Below are 21,704 nucleotides of genomic sequence, written 5' to 3'. Positions count from 1 at the left end.
GGGACAGGAAGGCTGTGTGCCAGGGAAGCCCTCGACAGCCCGGCCTCAGGGCGAAGGCTCGCCGGAACCGGCCGACCGAGAGCGGCGGGGGCGCGCCCGCAGCGGCCCTGACGTCACGAGCCCGCGACGGCCTCCCGCGCCCGCGTCGATGCTGACGCTGGGCTTCGGCGCAAGCCTTCCCCGCAGCCCGCCGTGGGGCCGGGCCGCGAGCGCCGTGCGTCCCCGCTCTTGCCGCTCTCCTCGCCCGCTCCGCTTCGCCCACTTCAGCACGCGGCCACCGCCGGCAGGGAGCGGCGGGCGCGGGCGCGCGGCCCGCGGGGGCGGGGCGGGGCGGGGCCGGAAGTGCGGCGCCGGAAGCCGGAAGTGCGGCCGTGAGGACGTGTTCCGAGGAAGGCCGAGTCGGGGCCCGGCGCGGCCCGGCGCCATGGAGCCGCTGTACCAACAGACGCACAAGTGAGGGCAGCGCCGGGGAGCGGGCCCGGCCGGGGCCGGGCGCGGGGCGGGGCGGGGCGGCGGGCTCGGCGAGTGCGCGCGTGGGGGCCGGGCCCGTCCTCCGCGAGGTCGTCACCCCTTGGCGGCTGCCCGGGCTCCGCCGAGAGGGTCCGGCCTGGGGGGCGGGCGGGGGGACGGCGACGAAGGGCTCGGGGCCCCATGGCTCCGGGGCTCGGCCAGCCGGGACTGCCCGCCGGGTAGACTGGGCAGCAGGAAAGCAGCACCCGGAGGTCGGAGCGCGTTGGCCGGCACCCGCCGGTGCAGAGCTCCGGGGGAGATGGAGAAGCCGCCGGCGAGGCTTGGGTCCTTAGGCGCTCACTGTTTGGTCCGGAGCGTCGAGGGTTGTACGGAAGAAGAGGAAGAAAAAGTGTTTTCACTGTGATTGGATAGATCTTAGGGAACATGCTTTCGGGTTGGAAAGCAATTACCAGTAGCCTTCATTATTATGGCCAGTTATCTGGCGACAGGTTACCTTTAAGGAGACCCAGTTTTGGCTTGGCGCCTCATCATTCAGATTCCACGCCGTGTGGCCTTTATGCCCGCTGACCAGCGTTTTCGTAACTTGTGTCATGTGGTTGGGCATAAGGGGGCTATACCTATTTTTTTCAAAGAATGCTTAATTTTATTTGTTTACTAGAGAGAGAGAGAGAGAGAGAGAGAATATGGTTGGTTGCATCAGGGCCCCCAGTCACTGCAGACAACTCCAGATGCATGTGCCACTATCTGCTTCTGGCTTATGTGGGTTCTGGGGAATTGAACCTGGATCCTTAAGCTCCACAGACAAGTGCCTTAATCGCTAAGCCATCCTTCCAGCCCCATACCTATTTTTTAAAGGGTTTACTTTTATTGTGGTAAAATATACACAACATAATACTCACCTTTTTAACCATTTCTAAGTGTATGATTAAATGGCATTAAGTTAACTGTCGCTTTATACTACTATCCATTTCCAGAGCTTCTCATCATCCTAAAAAGAAATTTTGTACCCATTAAAACAGAAGCTCCCATCCAGAGCCCCTGTTAACTTCTGTTCCATTTTCTTACCTTTTTTAAACAAATAAGTGTGCATATATACACACACACCAGGGTTTCATTGCTCACTGCAAACCAGTGGCAGATGTACCACTTTTTTTTTTTTATTTATTTTTTTGAAGTAGGGTTTCACTCTAGTCCAGGCTGACCTGGAATTCAGTATGTAGTCTTAGGTGGCCTCGAACTCACGGTGGTCCTACCTCTGCCTCCCGAGTGCTGGGATTAGTGTGCCACCACACCTGACTAAGATGTACACTTTGAAAAAATATTTATATGGGGAGGAGGTCAGATAGAGAGAATGGGCACACCAGAACCTGTAGCCTTTAGTTGCTGAGCCACCTTCCCAGCCCCCTCTCTCACTCTATTTGTCTAAGCCTATGATTTCTTTTCATTTTGGCAATGAAGTGTTTGATTTGAGTGGCTGAAAATATAAAAAATACACTATAGTGACAGAATTGCTTTACACCAGGGATCCCTATTCTTATATAAAAAATGTAAGAAGAGACTTTGAAGAACTGGTCTGTCATTTGGAAAAGGAATGAAATGGGAAATCATACTCCTGTTACTAAGAAAGGGCAGATCTTTTCCAGTAAAAGGCACTGTGGGCCTAGTACCTTAAAGTTAATCTGTTAGTTGCTGAATGGACAATACAGCAACAGGATATATTCCTTTTCGTGGAACTTTGAACTCAGTTTGTGATTATCTTTTGCTGTGCACATGAAAATACATTGGCATCAGTGCTTCAAAGTCCTGTAAGCTTGTAACCTGCGAAGCACTGCATTGATGAAGATTAAAAACAAAACCTCCTCCAGGTGTGGTGGTACATACCTTTAATCCCAACACTCGGAAGGCAAAGTTAAGGAGGATCATTGTGAGTTTGAGGACCAGGTCAACCTGGGCTACGGTGAGACCCTACCTCAGAAACAAAACAAAAGAAAACAAAAGCCCAGAACACCCTGTGCTTAAACAATATAACAGTTTTTGTTAAGGTGAACTTCATAGAGGTGCTGATAGCCAGGCTTGTTTTTGAGACCCCAGTGGTTGTAATGATGCCTACATTTGCATCAGCTATGCTGTATCTCATCCCTACTCATTTGGATTCAGTAGGTCTGAGGCATGAGCAGCTCTATACTGAACAAGCTCTTAAGATGGGTTTAGTGAGTAGTTGGGTTTAAAACCATTATCTCAAGTCCAGCATTTCCTTTATTTATTTATTTATTTATGAGGAAGAAGCAGAGAGAGAGGGACAATATGGGCATGCCAGGGCCTCCAGCCACTGAAAATGAATTCCAGATGCATGTGCCGCCTTGAGCATCTGGTTTATGTGAGTCCTGGGGAATTGAACATAGGTCCTTTGGCTTTGCAGGCAAGCACCTAAACCACTGAGCCATCTCCCCAGCTCCAGCTTTTCCTTTTTAGATTTTGCCTTCTTAGAGGTAAAGGCTAAGTGCAATGGAAAACAGAGAAGTGGGCTGGGGAGATGACTCAGTGATAAAAGGCAATTGCTTGCAAAGCCTACTGGCCCAGGTTCAAGTTTCCAGTACCCATGTAAAACCAGATGCAAAAAAAAGAGGGCTGGAGGGATGGCTTAGTGGTTAAGATGCTCACCTGCAAAGCTAGAGCACCCAGGTTCAATTCCCCAGAACCCATGTAAGCCAGATGCACAAGGTGGCGCATGCCTCTGGAATTTGTTTGCAGCAGCTGAAGGCCCTGGCATGTCCAATCTCTCTATCTGCTTTTCTCTCACTTTCTCTATAGCCAAGATGAGCCTATAACTTGCTATGTAGCTCAGGCTGGCCTCCAATTTGGAATCCTGCTTCCGCCTCCCAAGCACTAGGATTACAAGTATGCCTCACTACCCCAGCTTGACCCACTACTTTTAAAAACAATATTAAACTCACCCAGGTTCTGTAATCCTTTAAATGGTTATCGTTAGCGGCTCTGTTGCACAGTTGAGACTGAAACATCGAGGGGTTCAATGACTTGCTCGGTGTCTGTCAGCTTGCACATAGTCGAACCATCCCTTCAACAAAGATCTTTTAACTCCCAAGCCCTGTTTCCTGCTCATGGTGGTATTGTGCATGTGGGTGGGTAGTTTCAAGAACTTCGTTCCCCTTCCTTTGAGACAGGATTTTGCTATGAATTGAACCTGGTCTGGCAGGCCTTACTATCTTGTCTAGACTATCCTCAAACTCAATATCTTCTTGCCTTAGCTTCTGAGGTAGCTGGGATTACAGGCATGTGTCATCCCTGAGCCCAGTTTCAATGACCTTTTTGTCCTTGATGCAAGCCCAACAGACTGCCTTTTTTTTTTTTTTTTTAATGTGAGAATATGTGAGAGAGAGATTGATAATTGGCATGTTAGGGTCTCCAGCCACTGCAGTTGAATTCCAGATGTGTGCATCCCCTTATATGCATGTGCAACCTTGCACGCTTGCATCACTGTGCGTCTGGCTTACATTTTACAAATAAAATTTGTTTATGGACTCAAGAGATGGCTTGGCGGTTAAAGGTGCTGGTTTGTAATCCCTGATGGCCCAGGTTCCATTCCCCAGTACCCCTGTAATGCCAGATGCCCAAGGTGGCACATGCATCTGGAGTTTATTTACAGTGGCAAGAGGCCCTGGCATGCCCATTCTTTCTCTCATAAATAAATAAAATATGTTTTTAAAAATGTGCTTACCTCTTCTGTACATTAAAAATGTACTTATTTGGGCTGGAGAGATGGCTTAGCGGTTAAGCGCTTGCCTGTGAAGCCTAAGGACCCCGGTTCGAGGCTCGGTTCCCCAGGTCCCACGTTAGCCAGATGCACAAGGGGGCGCACGCGTCTGGAGTTCGTTTGCAGAGGCTGGAAGCCCTGGCGCGCCCATTCTCTCTCTCTCCCTCTATCTGTCTTTCTCTCTGTGTCTGTCGCTCTCAAATAAATAAATAAAAATTTAAAAAAAAAATGTACTTATTTGAGAGAGAGAGAATTAGTATCGTCTCTCCTGTGTCCTCATAGAGTACAAGACTTGAGAGGCATTAGCGTGGGCTTCCACTAGAGTTCTACTTTGTTGCACAGTCCATGGACCCTGTGTTGAAACATGCAGGGTTCTGTCCCACATTTTTAATTATGTTTTTAAATTATTTATTTATGAGGAGAGAGAGAATAAGCATGTATAGGCACCCCAGGGCCTTGTGCCATTGCAAACCAACTCCGGATGCATGTACCACCCTGTGCATCTGGCTCCACCTGGGTACTGGGGAATTGAACTTGGTCTGGCAGGCTTTGCAAACAAGTGCCTTTAACTGCTGAGCCATGTCCCCAGCCCGTGCCCTCCTTTTCCTTGAAGAGACCGTTCTTAATGATTCTTCCAGTTTTTGCTTTGCTGTTGTTTGTTTCCTGAGTCAGGCTGCAATACGGCATCTTGACACATGCCCCTTTGGGTTGGGGACGCTCATAAGCAGCAGCAGGGAACAAGCCCATTTCTCCTCTTTATGTCAAGTCCAGATGTCATGAAGAACTTCTCTCCAGTGTCATTTTTACCCTGCCACAGATCTCTCAGGTCTATAGTGTCACCAATGTGTATTTATTTTTAAAATATTTTAAAGATATTTCTTTATTTATTTGAGAGAGAAAGAAGCAGATAGAATGGGTGCACCAGGACCTCTACCCACTGCAGACGAACTCCAGATGCATGCATCACCTTGTGTGTCCGGCTTTACATAGATACTGGGGAATTGAACCTGGGTCCTTTGGCTTTGCTAGCAAGCGCCTTGACCACCAAGCCATCTCCCCAGCCCACCAAGCTGTATTTATAAGATATCTTGGGACAACGACTTGTGCTCCAAAGCATCACAGGCATCCAGCGGTGTCCTCACTATATTCTTTTCTACTACACATGGACCTGTGGCTTCATTTTCCACTTGCCTATGGGCCATCATGATTGTGTTGGCCACTTATTTCTTGAATGTGTGAATGAGTGAGCAAGTAAGTGAATGATGAGCTTTATTGAGCTGTTAGGGTTACTAGTAAATACTGCAAACACATAAAAATAGTTAGGATTCATACTAATATGTGTGCTTCACATTATTGATTTAAAAGATGGAAACTGGGGCTGGAGAGATGGCTTAGCGGTTAAGCACTTGCCTGTGAAGCCTAAGGACCCTGGTTCGAGGCTCGGTTCCCCAGGTCCCACGTTAGCCAGATGCACAAGGGGGCGCACGTATCTGGAGTTCGTTTGCAGTGGCTGGAAGCCCTGGCGCGCCCATTCTCTCTCTCTCTCTCTCTATCTGTCTTTCTCTCTGTGTCTGTCGCTCTCAAATAAATAAATAAATAAATAAATAAATAAATAAAAAAGATGGAAACTGAATCAAAATCTTCCACACATGTTCTGTCTCCTCACCTAAGATAACAGCCTCCTTTCAGTGATACTGTTCTTGTATTGGTGTTCACAAGCAATATATATATACTACTGCTTTGTGTGTTTTTTAATCGATCAAAAGGATACTGATGTACTTTCTCTATTTAATATCTTACTATCTGTTGATGTGAATAGATATAGATGTCATTTAAACTGCTGAACCACTGATTTCCTTCTTGATGAATTCTTTCTTAGGTGCTCTGTCCATAGTCCTTTTTTTGAAACCCTTAGCAATAAACAACTTTGAAATTCAGATTCCTTGTAGCTCTTCAGGAAGAAAAATATTACATGTCTCCTGTGTCATATAACATCGCCAACAAGGACAGTACAGGATGTGTGAAATATACAATTAACCACACATAAATTCATGCCTGATCAGTCTCCACCACCTAATTAATTTGTTACTGACTTACAAAGCTTTGGAGACATTTTGTTTGTTTAGAACTTTTGGGACTTAGAATTAGGAATGGTTGGTTATAGGCCTGTCCGAAATGCTCTGATGAACATCTTTATTACATGTAGCTCAGTATAGACCAGACTCTCTAGGACATGTTACTAGCAGTGTGATGCCGGGTCACGTGATGGATGCATATCGATCCTACCAAGAATTGTCCGAAAGCTATTTGACTAGCCATGTGTGGTTTCCCCCATCCATGTTAGCGTGCATGTTGTGTCCTCTGACATTCAACTTTGTCAGTCTGATGGGAGCAGTGTGATCACATTGGTTTTAATGTGTTTTCCTGAATTACTAGTAGGTTGAGTAACTAGTCAGAGTTGTCTTGACGATTTGTTTTGCCTGCCCCACATTTGTTGTAGTTTCTGTTCTTACTGATAATGACACCAACTTTTTTTTGAGAGAGAGAGAAAGAGGCAGAGAGAGAGAGAATGGGTGCACCAGGGCCTCTTGCCACTGCAGACGAACTCTAGATGCATGTCCCACTTTGTGCATCTAGCTGTATGTACATGGATAGTGGGGAATTGAACCCAGGGCAGTCAGGCTTTGCAAGCAGGTACCTTTAGCTGCTGAGCCATCTCCACAGCCCAACCCCAGCTTTCTGATTAGCTTTATTCAAGTCACCATTGCAAATTGATCTCGCTGTCCGCATCTTGCTTCTGCTGAGAGTCTTAATTCTGCTCATGAGTGTTGCTGTCAGTCCTCTAGTTCTTATGGTTACCCTGTGGTGTTCCACCTCTGGTCAGCCAGGTGTTCCGTGTGGAGGGCACCTCAAGCTGCATTTCTCTATTACTCTACTTCCACGCCTTCCTTTTCAAAGAACCCTGCACTCCCCTCTTTGAAGCAGTGTAGGCGTCAGACTCTAGTAGTGATCTGATTTCTGGTTGCTTCTCGGGGCCACAAGTCTTGCGTGGGAGCATTCAGGAAGTCCTTAGGATAGTTGGCCTGGCCTCTCTTATACTAGGTCATGTTTAGAAGCTGCAAAGAAGACCTGGAAAACACTATAGGCAAACGAAAACCGGATTGGGGCTTCTGGACGGCCCTGGTAAATTTGAGGTCATGGTCTATCGTACTCAGTGGAGGAGTGTTCAGCTTTACCTTGAGGGCTGCTGGGGGTAACAGAGACAGGCTGCTGTTGGGGCTAGCATAAGCAGCATTCCAAGGACCAACAGGTGAAGTGGGTCCATTAGAAAATTCTGAAGGTGATTTTGGCCAGGTCCTGGGAAGCCTCTAGATGACACTCTGGGGCTGATGATGTCTGGGATCTGTTGTTTTTCCAAATGACATGGCAGTCTCCTTCTATCCTAGGAAAAATGTTTACCAAACAGGAGATCCCTATCTTTCAGGGCCTTCCTCTTAATCTCTCTCCCACCGAGCTACCTGGTCCCTCCGCTCTCTCTCACAGGCTGTCCTTGAAGCCTAAACCCGTCTCCCTTCACAGTGGTGCTCAGAACTTCCTCAGTCCTAGTCCAGTGCAGTAGTACACACAACTGTAAGTCAGCACTCCAGAATGAGAGATCAAGGGATTGCAAGTTCAAGGCTAGCCTTGAGTGCATAGTGAGATCTCATCCCCCAAACCAACCAAGCACAACTCCCTTCGTCCATCAAACTTCCTAGCTTATACTTTCTTCACCTCTATTTGCTTCATCCCCTGTGCAGAGCACCTCAGCTTTTTGTTTGTTTATGCTTATTTGTGTTATTTTTCTCGTAAAGTGAGGGCTTTCTCATGTCTCTGGCCACCATTCCTAATTACATTGTTTCTCAGGGGCAAGGATTACATCTTCTTTGCCCTTTGACTCATGCCAATCCAGACCAGTACTCAGCACATTGGGTCATAGAACAGAGAGTGGGATTGGCTGTGCCCAGGTTGAGGTTTATCACTTACTGTGTGAACTTGAACAAATAACATAGACTTTTTATTTATTTATTTATTTATTTATTATTAAGTAAGAATGATGATAGTGCTTTCCTCACAGGGTTATTGACATAGCAGCGTCTCACATACAGTAGGTCCTCACTGAATATTATCAGTATTACTATTACTAGCATTAGGATATTGGAAACGATGCCAAAATTGGCAGGAGTGGCAGGTGGGGGTGGGGGGCTAAAACACCACCCATAAATTTCACAGTTCAGCAGCGCTGTTAATTTAAATCAGTTGTAAGTTGGCATCAAAAAAAAAAAAAAAAGTTATCTTTCCTGACGGATGATTGCTGTCTCACTCATTTCCTCCCTCTTCCTTTGATAGGCAGGTCCACGAGATCCAGTCTCATATGGGACGCCTGGAGACAGCAGACAAGCAGTCTGTGCACTGTGAGTAATTAACCACCGAGACCAGAGTCCTTTCGCTGGTGACATCGTGCTAATGGGCTGGGTTTCCTGACCACATTCTGCCTCAGGGCCTTAATGATTTAGCATGGAATGAGTTTTGTTGTTAGAGTGGACAGAAAACCCTATGGCAAAGTCGCTGATTTCCCTGATTGTGCCCTTTGGAATCCCACCAGACTTATCCCCCATTACCCCTCCATTCAACCTGACATGGCCCCATGGGAATGGAAGTTCTTTCCCCATCTGTCTTAATCTAATTACCTAGTCCTCAGAGGAATGCACTCCAGAAAATTCAGAGATGCTGAACTGGAACTGGCCATTTGGAGCTGATAACTCGAGCTTTTTAGGAGGATTATTGAGAAACAAATAGCAATATTAATTAGTTTAGTTCCCACACCATGGTTTCTTTTGAGAAGCATGCTGGTTTTGTTTTGGAGTTTCATTTCTGCTCCCAAAAAAGGCCCCTTTGCAAGTCAGCCTTGTCGACACTCCCACCGAAGCTCTTGTCAGCACTCTCCTAGCTCTCACGAGGCCTGTGTCTGTGTCCTCCGCTCCTCCCACCACTCCCAGAGTGGCTCCTCACTTGGCCCTGCACCCCACCGTGCCCTAATCTATGCTGACTGTGTAGCAGGTGCAGAGGCCTAGGAAGGGTGGGCCATCGCTGTCACTTCTTGGTGGGGCGCAGTGCTGCCTAGACTCTCTTTTGTGCACAGTTTAGTCTCTGCCCATTGGCCTTTGTTTGCCTTCCCGACAATCTCGCTGCTGCCCGATTAGAAATGGAAAGAGGTCATTTTAACTGCTTTATCATAGGGGAGAAGGAAAATGGCTATCACATCTTTCTACCTCGGAGTTCTTTCCTGGGTCTTTCCTACTGATAGGTGATCTATTTTGAGGGCTGCAACATAGCTCAGCCCACCTGTTTTTGTAGAAAGCTTCTGGGTGTTTTCATACTAATCATCCTTCATGTTTTTAAACCTCGTTGTGGTAGGGAATTCGGTTGGCAGATTTTTTTTTCCCTTTTAAAGAGAGAGAGAATGTATGTGTGTGTGCGTGCAGCTGTCTTTTGCCCTGCAGATGAACACTAGATGTTTGTACCACTTTTTGTTTTATGTAGGTGGCTAGGGAATTGACCCAGGCCAACAGGTTTTACAAGCAAGCACCTCTCACTGCTGAGCCATCTTATCAGTCCCAGAGGTCTTTTTCTTAGGTGTTCATAATCTGTATCTGAATTTTTGTTTTATTTTCTAAAGGTAGGAAATTTATCCTGCAGTTCAGTTTAGGAAGGACAGTTAATAGCTCTGTATATCTATGTGTGTTTATGTGCACGCACGCGCGCACGCACACACACACACACACACACACACACACACTTTGAAACACAGTATGCCTTGAATTGATGAATTTGTATGTACGTTCTTTAAAAAAATTTTTTTTAATTATTTTTGTTTATTTTTATTTATTTATTTGAGAGTAACAGACAGAGAAAGAGGCAGATAGAATGGGCACGCCAGGGCCTGCAGCCACTGCAGATGAACTCCAGACACATGCGACTCCTTGTGCTTCTGGCTAATGTGAGCTTCTTAGGCTTCACAGGCAAGCGTTTAACCTCTAAGCCATCTCTCTAGCCCTCTTCTTTTGAAATACATATTTTCAGTATATTTGCTTAATATGGAAAAATGTATTTGGTTTATCACTCTAGTTTGTTTACCATCTTTTTCCCAGCAATTATTCTTTTTTTCTCTTTTGTGCAGTAGTAGAAAATGAAATCCAAGCAAGCATAGACCAGATATTCAGCCGTCTAGAACGCCTGGAGATTTTATCAAGCAAGGAACCCCCCAATAAAAGGCAGAATGCCAAACTGTAAGTGCTGACCCCGGTATGGCTTTGACACCCCAGGCCCACCAAGGCAGACTTTTGTTGGGGTGGGAGGTGGCTGAAGAATATTCTGAAAATCCGCGTACATATTGGAGAAATGAAGATTGCAAAGTTAGTCTCACCCAAAGGCACAGTTCTATCTGAGTGATTCCTGCCTCAGAATCAGTATGAGGTCTGTGTTTTGGAAAGCTGTGATTGTGATCTCTTAACTCGTTGAGGTCATTTTGAAAATTTACCTTCAGTTCTGTTTTTCTGACCAAACCTCTGGCTACTTAAAGCCTATTGCTGCTGGGGAGTTTGGCTTTGCTGTTTGGTTCCCACTGGGTTCTTCGTGGTTGAAATTAAATTGTGCTCTTAATCATTTCAATCAGCTATTTATAATGAAATACTGATCTAAGGTTTGATACTCCACCATGAAATTCCAATGAAACCACCCTCACCACCTCCAACCTGACCCCTGCTCCCAAAAGTTTTATGAAACTTCATTGATGCTGTACTTCAAAGATGCCCTTGGGCTTCTTCCAGGAGTGCGATATAATCCGTAGAAGGTCAGGAATGGGTCATGGATCCTGCTTCCTGTCACCTGTTTGCTGACATGTATCCAGAATTAGAGCACAGCAGATATTTAAGTAAAGCTGCTGGAATCCTGTCTGCTCTGCTCACTTTAGTCACTAGTTGCTTCTTCACTTGAGCCTCATTGATGAACATCAGATTCTGGGGAATAGGATGGGCTCTGGGGGGGAAAAGTAAGGAAAGGTCTTTCCCTTAGTACACAGCCTGGCTGCCTCAAATTGTGCTACCCTGGGTTCCTGGAATTTAATCTCTCTCTCCATCAATTCCAGTCGTGTCGACCAGTTGAAGTATGATGTGCAGCACCTGCAGACTGCTCTCCGGAACTTTCAGCACCGGCGTTATGCTAGGGAGCAGCAGGAGAGACAGCGAGAGGAGCTTCTGTCCCGTACATTCACCACTAACGTAAGCCTGACATGCTAGGGTTGTACCACAGTTAGCTGAGCTTCACCTTTTTTTTTTAAATAAATTTTTTGTTTTTATTTTTACTTATTTGTTTGACAGCAACAGAGAAAGAGGCAGATAGAGAGAAATAGAGAGAATGGGTGCACCAGGGCCACTGGCCACTGCAAATGAACTCCAGACGAGTGCACCCCCTTGTGCATATGGCTAACGTGGGTCCTGGGGAATCGAGCCTCGAACTGGGGTCCTTAGGCTTCACAGGCAAGCGCTTAACCGCCAAGCCATCTCTTTAGCCCTGAGCCTCACCTTTTAGTGAATGCCAAAAGCTGACTGATGAGAAGTCGACCAACTGGAAATGACAGGGGACTTTGTGCATCACCACTGCGACTGTACCTAGGCAAGGGATTTCTCTTTCCAACACAAAAACCTGAACAGGAAGCCATTAAATTGAAGGAATGGGCAGAGGTGAAAATTACCTGGTTTGACTGGTCTGATGCAGAGGTGGAAGTTCACGTGACCGAGATGTTTTTGTGATCAGATAGAGACAGATGATTAGAATTTAGTCCATTTGTAGAGAAGGCAGAATCTGAAAGCTGCCTTCAGGCGGTTGCCATTGTGCTGTGTATGTGTGTGGTTCCAGTGGCAGATGCATTAGAATGTTTTTGCCCCTGGTCTGAGCAGCAATTTGGAAGAATTTGTTAACAGATGTTTCGTGGTAGATGGACTGCCTGACTTGAGTCTGTTGGAAAATGGCCTGCTGGCTTGTATGTTTGATTTCTTAGAAGTCTCTGCCCCTGCCCTTTAACCTCCGTAGGATTATTCCCTGCCCATGGCCTGTGGAACAAACTTAAATGGCTTTTGGCTTTGTATTTTGTTACTTTCTAAACATGTCATTAGAATTCCTATCATGTTCCTCTTTGCAGATGTGTAACTGCTGTTGCTTCATCCACATGTTGCAGTAATTTCCCCAGGTGCTTCAGAACATGCCTACATAGCTTTTCTTTCCCCAGAGCAGGTAGGCAGATTGTGGAGATTAACAGTTCATAAATGCAGAACACTGTGAGACACAGTAAACAAGTTGTATAGGCTTTGGATAGTTGTGATGTCCCATTCTGCCAGGAGTGAGCTCTCAGGATGGTTCTGTTATTTGCCAGCCTGATGTGGCACTGAACACAGTAGGCTGTTAATAAACAATGACTTGCCAAATGAAACTTCTTGTTCATTTTACCTTTTCTGGAAGATAATGGCCTATGCCATACATTTTCAGAAAGGAGGATAATACAGATTTGTATGTAAAAGGAACTTATTAATTAAATAACTATCAAAAACTAAATGGTTACCAAATAAATTAAAGTCATTTATTATCTTAAATATTAGTTTTTTGACTCACTGAGCACTAGCTATATATAGACTACCAAGGAACCCAAGAATAAATTAGTAAACATGGCTTCTCCCCTTGAGGAGCTCCTGTGTTACCACGAACAATTGCAAATGTACACATGAAGAAAGGTTCTGAACTTGAGCAGGTGAGCAAAGGAGGTTTAGCCTCATGCCAGTGGACACTTGAGTTTAGGTGGCTGTCTTCTGGTCAGATAATGGGAGAACACTCAGATTGGCCACAGCCGATCCCTGTCCTCAGCCTGTAGTCTTTGAAATCAGCCTCTGGCATTCATTTCACCGTTTCTCCCTACAGTTAGGTTAGATTAATCGCAGGCCCTGCACTCGGTGCCAGGACTCTTTGGACAAGTTATTCCATCTCTCTAAGCTTTCATGTGTTCATTTGCTCATCCTGAGCAAATGAGAACTGTAATAAATAATAGTGTAAGGATTGAGTGATTTTAGGATAATTGAGCCTATAAAGTAGAAACTACTTGATTGGTCTTGATAGAGCAGCCTTAATATGAACCCTAAAATCCAGAGGGTTCCAAAATGGATTATTGACTAAGGATTTCAGATTAGAGCCACTCAGTAGGTAAAGTCTGTGCTGTCATTTCAAAGTCTTAAAAGTTCTAAAATCTGACATTTCATGTCCCAAGCATATCTGATAACTTGTACTCAACCTGTACTTTTTCTTCTTCTTCTTCTTTTTTTTTTCTTTTCCAGTGTTTCAGGGTAGGGTCTCGCTCTAGCCCAGGCTGACCTGAAATTCACTATGTCGTCTCAGGCTGGCCTTGAACTCACAGTGATCCTCTTACCGCTGTCTCCCAAGTGCTAGGATTAAAGGTGTGCGCCACCATGCTTTTTTTTTTTTTTAATTACCTTTGTTTCTTTAGCAAACTTTCTTTGCCTGCCACATAGTGCACTCCCATCCTGAACCCCTTTTGGCAGAAAGCACTATCTCTTTGATCCTTCATCTAATCACAGGGATAAGCTCTGGGCAAAATAGCTAAAGAACAAACGCAAATATGTACAATCAATGGCATGAACGAGAAAGGAACACTGGAACTGCTGTCTTTAGGAGGAGTCAGAAAAAGCCTTTAGGAGAAACCCATGAGATCTTGAAGGAATTCCGAAATTATCCTCAGTGGGGAAATGATGCAGATGCCCTGTGTAGCAGAACTCATTTGGAGAGAAACCAGTCTGATGCTTCCTCTACTTCTGTGTGAGAAGAGGCCTCCCCATACCTTGGCTTTGTTTTTTCTTCCCTGTTGGGTTCTCTGATTCTTGCATCGTTTTCTGTGGCTTGGTGAGATGCCATGGGACCCCAGGAGCTGACAAGCAAGCAGAGTTAATCAAGTGCCTGCATTTCTTTCACAGGACTCTGACACCACCATACCCATGGATGAATCACTGCAGTTTAACTCCTCCCTCCAGAGCATTCACCACGGCATGGATGACCTCATTGGAGGCGGGCACAGTATTCTGGAGGGACTGAGGGCCCAGAGACTGACCTTGAAGGTGGGGTCCCTGCTGGGGGAACAGGGAGAAGGCCTCTTGTTGGCCTCACCCACAGTTTGGCACCTGCATTTATGTTATGATTGTGTGTCCCCAGATTGTGATGTTGTGTACTGAGACAGAGCCCTTGAGTTTGAAGTCCTTCCTGTTGGAGTTGAATTATTGTTAGTGCCAAAGTAACCAAACTCCCTTTGCCAGTACTTGAAACGAACCACAATAGCCTCTGGATAGCCAGGGCCTTCTCCATTTACTGAACCTGAACCTGCATGCAATTTAGGTACTATAAGTAGAACCAGTGATAAGCTGAGCAGTTCTTTTATAGAATCTGCTCTCATAAGAATGAAGATGTGGCAGCCCCTGGGGTGGTTTTCCTTAGTATTCCAAGTATGGATTGTTAAAACCAGGGCTTTTTAATGCATCTGGCTTACATGAGTCCTGGGGAATCGAACCTGGGTCCTTTGGCTTTGCAGGCAAGTGCCTTAACTGCTAAGCCATCTCTCCAGCCCTAAAACCAAGGCTTTTTTGTACTTCAGTTGTGAACCCCAGGGTTGGTATCTTGAGACTATCTAAGCTTGCAGTAGATAGCATTTACAGTTCATGGTGGTCTCCATGCAACTCTTTGTTCTCCCTCTAGCCACGGGTATTGCTAGAAGCCTGCCCCATTGGCACTGCTGAGACTCCAGCCCCTTGGGAGTGGTTTACAGGAACATTACACAGACTGATGTCAGTCATGATGTTTCAGTGGCAGCCCTTTCCTGTATCAGCCGTGAAGGCTAATGGGGTGTGGGCTATGCATGTTATCAGGGTGTGGTCCCCTGGAATAAAGCACTCCCAGCCACTGAGCTGTGAGAAAGTACTTGGAAGTGTGAACTTTATCTTGGTTTTTGTTGGGCCACATTGAGCTGTCAGCTCCATGGCTTCCAGTACATTTCTGAACAGTTTACCATCTTCGTCAAAGAAAGAATCAAACTGGCTTTGGTGACACTCGCATTCTGCTGGCAGTTGTGTTTCTGGTGACCCGGAGGAGTGCGCCTCTTTCAGAATAGCCACTACAGAGCTCTAAGTGGATACTAGTTAGCCAGCCTGCCCCCCCCCCCCGCCACTTTTTTTTGCAGGAAGGTCTCACTCTAGCTCAGGCTGATCTGGAATTCACTATGTAGTCTCATGGTGGCCTTGAATTCATGGTGATCCTCCTACCTCTGCCTCTCAAGTGCTGGGATTAAAGGCGTGTGCCACCACACCCGGCTTCAGCCTGCCCTTTTTGTAGAGAACCACTAAGTTCTCTGCAGCTGGGGAAAAGTCAGCTTTTAGGATAAGCCTCCCTGTGGTACTAATGCAGAAGTGAGCCAGTGGGCTAAAAGTTATCGGTAGTGTCACCGAGGAGTCCATATATATGCTCCTGGTCTGCATGGTTTCCACTATGGCATGCTGGGAAGCCGTCTGGGTGCTGGGGGTTGAACTCTGAGCTTTGTAACTCACTTTCCTCTGCATTCCTACTAATACCACCTATTGCACCTCTTGATGCCCTCCATCCAGCTGTGCCAGGGAATTTGCTGCCTAAACCATTTGAAAGAGACATAGGAATGTGAAGGGACTAGGCTAAGGTACCTTGATTTAGACTAGCTCCATAGTTGAATTGAAAATCTAGTGTGAAACATATGGTCATTTTCAGGTAATCTTAGAACTTCATATGATGATGAAATCTGCATTTTTATAATAAAGCAAGATCTTTAGTAAGGGTCTCATTTCTCACTATTGTAAGGAAAACCACATTTTTCTATTCTCTGATAGCAGGTAAGTTTGACTTGAGATCTCTGTTTTGTTTTATTTTTTTGGTTTTTCAAGGTAGGGTCTTGCTGTAGCCCAGGCTGACCTGAAACTCAATTATGTAGTCTCAGGCTAGCCTTGAACTCACAGTGATCTTCCTACTTCTGCCTCCCGAGTGCTAGGATTAAAGGTGTGCACCACCACACCCAGCTTATTTTGTTAATTTTGTTTGTTTGTTTGTTTTTCGAGGTCTCACTTTAGCTCAGGCTGACCTGGAATTCACTATGTAATCTCAGGGTGGCCTTGAACTCACAGTGCTCCTCTTACCTCTGTCTCCCTAGTGCTGGGATTAAAGGCGTGTGCCACCACGCCCAGCTGATTTTGTTCATTTTTATTTTCAGTGCTGAGGAGCAAACCCAGGGTCTTGGACATGCTGTGCAAGCATTGTACCACTGGGCCACAATCTCCAGCCCTTTCCTCTTGATCTTAACAGTCCTTAAGTTTTTGGTTTTTTTGTTTTGTTTTGAGGCAAGCCCGAGACTGGCTTTTTATTTATGAGAGAAAGGGAGAACTAGCACTCCAGGCCTCCAGACACTGTAACTGGACTCTAGATGCGTGTGCCACCTTTTATGTATGTGCAACCTTGCACATGCATCTTGTGCATCTGGCTTACATGGGATCTATGGAGTCGATCATGGGTCCTTAGGCTTTGCAGGCAAGTGCCTTAACTGCTGAGCCATCTCTCCAGCCCCTTAATATATTTGATTGCATCTTAATCCTTGTCTGGGCGTACCATGGGTTCTCAGTTCCTATCTGTGATGTCTCATGTTCTTCCCCTGGCCTCTTCTCTCATTTGCTCATTACGTTGTTCATTTAAAGTGAATATAGGGTTGAAGGCCAGGTCCATCTATCCAAGTACAGTGGGTACCATGTATGTAAGTAACTCAGAGTCTGCCTGTGTTACATCATAAGAAATTGAATGTACATTAAAAAATTAGAAAGCAGTGAGGAGAGCAGCCTGGGTGGCCTAGGCTTGCGGTTGTGTTTGGTGGCGGGTGGTGACATATGGGGCCACTTACAAATACATTGTACTCAGTAGAATCCCTGAAGGTTTCACTCTACAAAGTGAACACGTTAGTATCAAGGGTCATTGGAGGTAGAAAGCTGAGGAAAAGATTTTTGATGTAGTTTTTTAGAATGTAAGAGATTCTGACTTCAAGCGCGCTTATTGAGGTATGAGGTATGTGCAGGTCTTACTTGTATAGGTACTGAAGCACCAGGCCTTTGTATCTCCCTTAAAGGTCACTTTGTCCCTTCTTAGTTAAATTCCGTCCCCCAGGAAGCCATTGTTGTGATTGATTGCTCTGTGAGTCCTCCACCTGCCTTGCACTTCTGGGGACTGTTCATGGAGCTGTTCTGTGCGTCACTTCTTCCTCTCGTGCTTCCAGGCTTCATTCACGCTGTAGGTTCTTCTTATTGCTGAGCCATGTTCCACTTTGCAGATACACCATCAGTTTTTTCATCCTCTGGTTGGTAGATACCTGGATTACCTTCAGATTTTAGGTACCCTCTGGATGTTTTTTGAAAAGATTTAATGTAGTTTTAGCTTTTCTGTTTAATTCTGCAATCCATCTTAAGTTTACTTATATATAATGTGAATCAAGCTTCATTCTGACATGTATAAACATGTGCAACTTACTATGGAGCCAGTTCCAGCCCTGTTTGTAGAAAAGACTTTATCCTTTTTGAATTCCTTTACATGCTTACCTAAAACCCGCTGAATCTATTTCTGGTAGATACTGTTTTCTCTCTCCTGTGGGCAAAACCAAGATAATATCCATTGGTCAATCCTCAACTCATGTGACCTCTGCCCATCCTTGGCAGTGGGGTTGATCTTTGTTTTTGTGTCTCTTCTCATTTGCCCCAGGGGACTCAGAAGAAGATCCTTGACATTGCCAACATGCTGGGCTTGTCCAACACGGTGATGCGGCTCATTGAGAAGCGGGCCTTCCAGGACAAGTTCTTTATGATCGGCGGGATGCTCCTCACCTGTGCAGTCATGTACCTCGTGGTGCAGTACCTGACGTGAACCGCCACCCCAGAGCCGGACCGCTCTCCCACCATGTGCGAGTGTGTGTATGCGTGCGAGTGAGCAAGCAAGCGAGTAAGGAGGCGGGGAGGCTGCCTTTCAAATGTATGCCTGCCTTCACTGTGAAGACACCCCGCCCAGACTAACCACGGTCTAGTTTCAAACCTGCTCTGCTTTCTGTGACATCTTGGGAGGGGGAGCTGATGCCGCCAAGATGCCATGGTGCTTAGGAAGTGGAGGACATCCCTGTCTTCTTGCCCTCACTCTCACTGGGAGAGGGAAGGAATGGCCCTGGTGGTTTTGTCTACACAGCTGGTGCGCACCCTGAAAAGTTTACGTGGTGAGCCTTGCACGTAGGCCTGCCCACACCTTGTCACCCAGTCTTTGTGGCTCCTGATGGGTGGGTTGGAGCACAAGTGGAAAGAGGGGGAAGAGGCCATCTTTTCTTGCACCTTCTTAAGTATATTAGTTTTTACACACTTGCTCCTTGCCAACACCCTACCAAAAAAAAAAAGACATTTAGATGACTAACTGCTGACACCCGTCATCCTTCCCCGGAAACAGTTTCCTCAGGAAGGCAAAGATGTTGAACTATTACTGATAATGTAAGCTTTTCCATTCTGTGGTTGCTGGGTGTTTGTCCTTCCTGTAATGAGGCCAGTGGTGTTCCTGGGAGGGTTCAGTCTGAAGACTGCGGGCCCAAGTCATTTTTCTTTCCAGTCACTAATATAGTGGTTGGCTCTTATAGTTCAGAGACTTCAGCTTAGCACCTCCACCCAAGTCTCCTTAGGCCTTTGCCTCTTAGAAAGTAGTGATGAACAAAGGCTAGTGACTTGTCAGTTACAGTCTCTTCTCTACTTCTGCCATCTCGAATGCTTCGACTTTTTCTTGAAATATCTCAGCAACTGCCAGCTAAGCCTTCCCTGCATTCTGCCCATAGTAGGCTGCCCTGGAGATGTCCCTGGTCAGTATGTGTTTGTGAGACAATTTCAAGGACCATGTCCTTTTTTCCTTCTTTGTCCAGACTTAATTAGGACTGTATCAGTACCTGGTGTACTGTAGAATTTGTTAGATCATTAATCTGTCTTGAAGCTCATCTAATGTGATTAATCTCTGAGAGTACCAGAAAGACCTGGCAAGCATATTTGTTCGTTGGTTACAGGCCACACCTGCCTTGTCAACTCAGCATAGTAGCCTCATGGCAGGACAAAAGGACACTCAAAATTTCCCAGAGCTGGGAACTTGGTCAGTATTAACCCCACCTTTTTCTTACCCCACCTACTTCCTTCCTTTTATGCTTAACTCTCCTGTCCTATTTCCTCTTCACTGTATGTGTCCCATCCCAGCTCCCTTACTCCCATTGATACAGCAGAATGGGTCTGTTGTGTAAAACTGTGGCATAGGTGAACCTACTCAACTGTCAAGATTTTTAACATGAGTTTCATAGCTAATAATTTCATACTTCTGGTCAGATATGGTATCCGATGGTCCTACCTACCCCTCTAACCAAAGGAGCCCAAGATAGTCAGAAAGGAAGATTCTGTGACCCTCTTCTAGGAGGGATTGTTAAACCTGCAGAGTTAAAACTGGCCCCTGGCAGGGACAGAGCTGTGGCATCTTCACACCTATATCTGACTTTGGGAAGGCAGTGTAAAATTTTCATCACACTGAGCACAGAGCTCTTGACTGGCTATAAAATGAAATTTTAGACTGCACAGACCTGGCTATTCTGTCTCCTGGGCTCCTGAGGATCGTACTAAAGAGCATGCTTTGGAGGAGGGTATGTAAGCCACAGCTGAGCCACTTGACTTGAGCCATGAGTGGCAGGAACTCCCGTCCCCATGCCTTTTGTAGTGGATCATGGCGTTTCCACACTTGCCTTATAGCCTTATGAACTTGATGCTGTACCTTTAGAAACAGGTCTCCCTGCTCTGGTATAGAACTTGTGGTAGGCTGGAGATCTCTACTGTTTGAGGCTAGGGAACAGCAACATGGACCCCTGGGTGAGGAGGGCACACTGAGTTGGTTGTCATATAACTGCCAACTTTCACATTCCCATGTGTCCAGTGAGAACGCTTTGATATGATTGGGTGAATGCAGCTGTCTCCACAGCAGAGAGAAGGGGCCCATGCCAAGGAGGGAGCGCCCTCTGGCGGAGTAAGGGTGAATTCTTCATGGAGCTGGCTAGACGCTCCAGCTCGTGGTCTCTGCCCTTCGGGTGCAGCAGTTAGGTGTACCTGATACAGTTTGAAACAAGTGAGGTACCAGGAAGAATTTTGAGCTTAGGCTGTATTAATTGGATGAGTATTCCTGGCATAGCCACTTAAGAAAAGCTAAGTACAAGGGACCAAATAAAACAAGAGTCTTGGTTTTATAGTAAGATTTTGTTGCTGGATTTTCCCCTAAAATCAGCTTGCCTTGTTGAATTTGAGTGGGTTTGATTTGCAGATTTGGATTTACGCTCCTTGTTTTCAAAACATGTCAGCAGAATAAAATTGAGATCTATTTTACTTAGGAAACATTTTGTGCAAATATGTTTGCCATTCTTCATCCTGACTTACCCTTTTTCGTGTGTCTAGGCCAGAGGCACTCGGGGCTGGGTAGCTGAATTAGAACAGTAAAAAGAAATTATTGACGGGGGGGGGGGGCCAGGCAGAGGAGAAAGTCCAGCAGGACGTCTAGTCATGCCAGGTGCACGCACCACCGTGTGTGTCTGGCTTTATATGGGCACTAGGAAGTTGAACTCAGGTCCTTGGGCTTTCAGACAAGTGCCTTAACTGCTGAGCCATCTCTCCAATTCTAGAAAGTTTTTAGGTCTCTAAAGTTCTGATGTGTGTGTTTTGGAACCACCATCTCACAGACAGGCTTGTGTTTTAAAGATGATAGCATTGGAAAATAGCTCAGCACATATCTGTGACAGGCAAAAAAAAAAAAAAAAAAAATCTAAAAGAGGTGTTGTGCATCACCTGCCTAACTCCAGAAGTGTTGGAACTGGAGGAGATAACGGCTGGGGCTGTCCTCTCGCAGAGCACTCGCCTCACGTCACAGGGTCCTGGGTTCCGTCCCCAGCACCACGGGAGCAAAGTGGGAAGCAAAAATAAGGAAAAACTGAAACTGAAATACACAGTGAGGACCACAACCAGGTCACATCAGAGCAAAATGTCAATAAAAGAAAACAAATGCAAGTCGTGAAGTACTGCAGACGCACTCGGGGAGTCCCGCCTGTGGCTGTGGGCCGCAGCAGAGAAATTCGACCTGTTACTGGCTGAACAGGGGATGTGTCACCTGTGCTCTGGCCAAGGTCAGGCCCTTACTGTTGCCTTTACTGCAGGTGAGGCAATCTCTCCTTCCCTCACTGCTAATCTTTTCTGTACTATGCTGTACGAATAAGGGTCTG

General features: G+C 46.0%; 1 protein-coding gene across 4 annotated transcripts; it reads left to right on the top strand.

Annotated features, from left to right (window-relative positions):
* The first annotated feature begins 351 nt into the window (after window positions 1-351).
* Window positions 352-20,826, top strand: Gosr2 (golgi SNAP receptor complex member 2). Of its 4 annotated transcripts, none has more exons than XM_045158556.1 (6): window positions 352-453; window positions 8,630-8,694; window positions 10,464-10,569; window positions 11,427-11,559; window positions 14,314-14,454; window positions 18,146-20,826. In XM_045158556.1, the coding sequence occupies exons 1-6, from the start codon at window positions 425-427 to the stop codon at window positions 18,305-18,307; spliced, it is 636 nt and encodes a 211-aa protein (XP_045014491.1). In that variant the 5' UTR covers window positions 352-424; the 3' UTR covers window positions 18,308-20,826. The 4 variants fall into 4 exon arrangements, with proteins under 4 accessions (XP_045014491.1, XP_045014490.1, XP_045014493.1 ...); XM_045158555.1 differs by having other exon boundaries at window positions 10,461-10,569; XM_045158558.1 differs by lacking the exon at window positions 14,314-14,454.
* Window positions 20,827-21,704: the final 878 nt, after the last annotated feature.

This window comes from Jaculus jaculus, chromosome 9 (assembly GCF_020740685.1).
Source record: "Jaculus jaculus isolate mJacJac1 chromosome 9, mJacJac1.mat.Y.cur, whole genome shotgun sequence".
Classification (NCBI taxonomy): domain Eukaryota; kingdom Metazoa; phylum Chordata; class Mammalia; order Rodentia; family Dipodidae; genus Jaculus; species Jaculus jaculus.
This window is presented reverse-complemented; position numbering and strand designations above follow the sequence as displayed.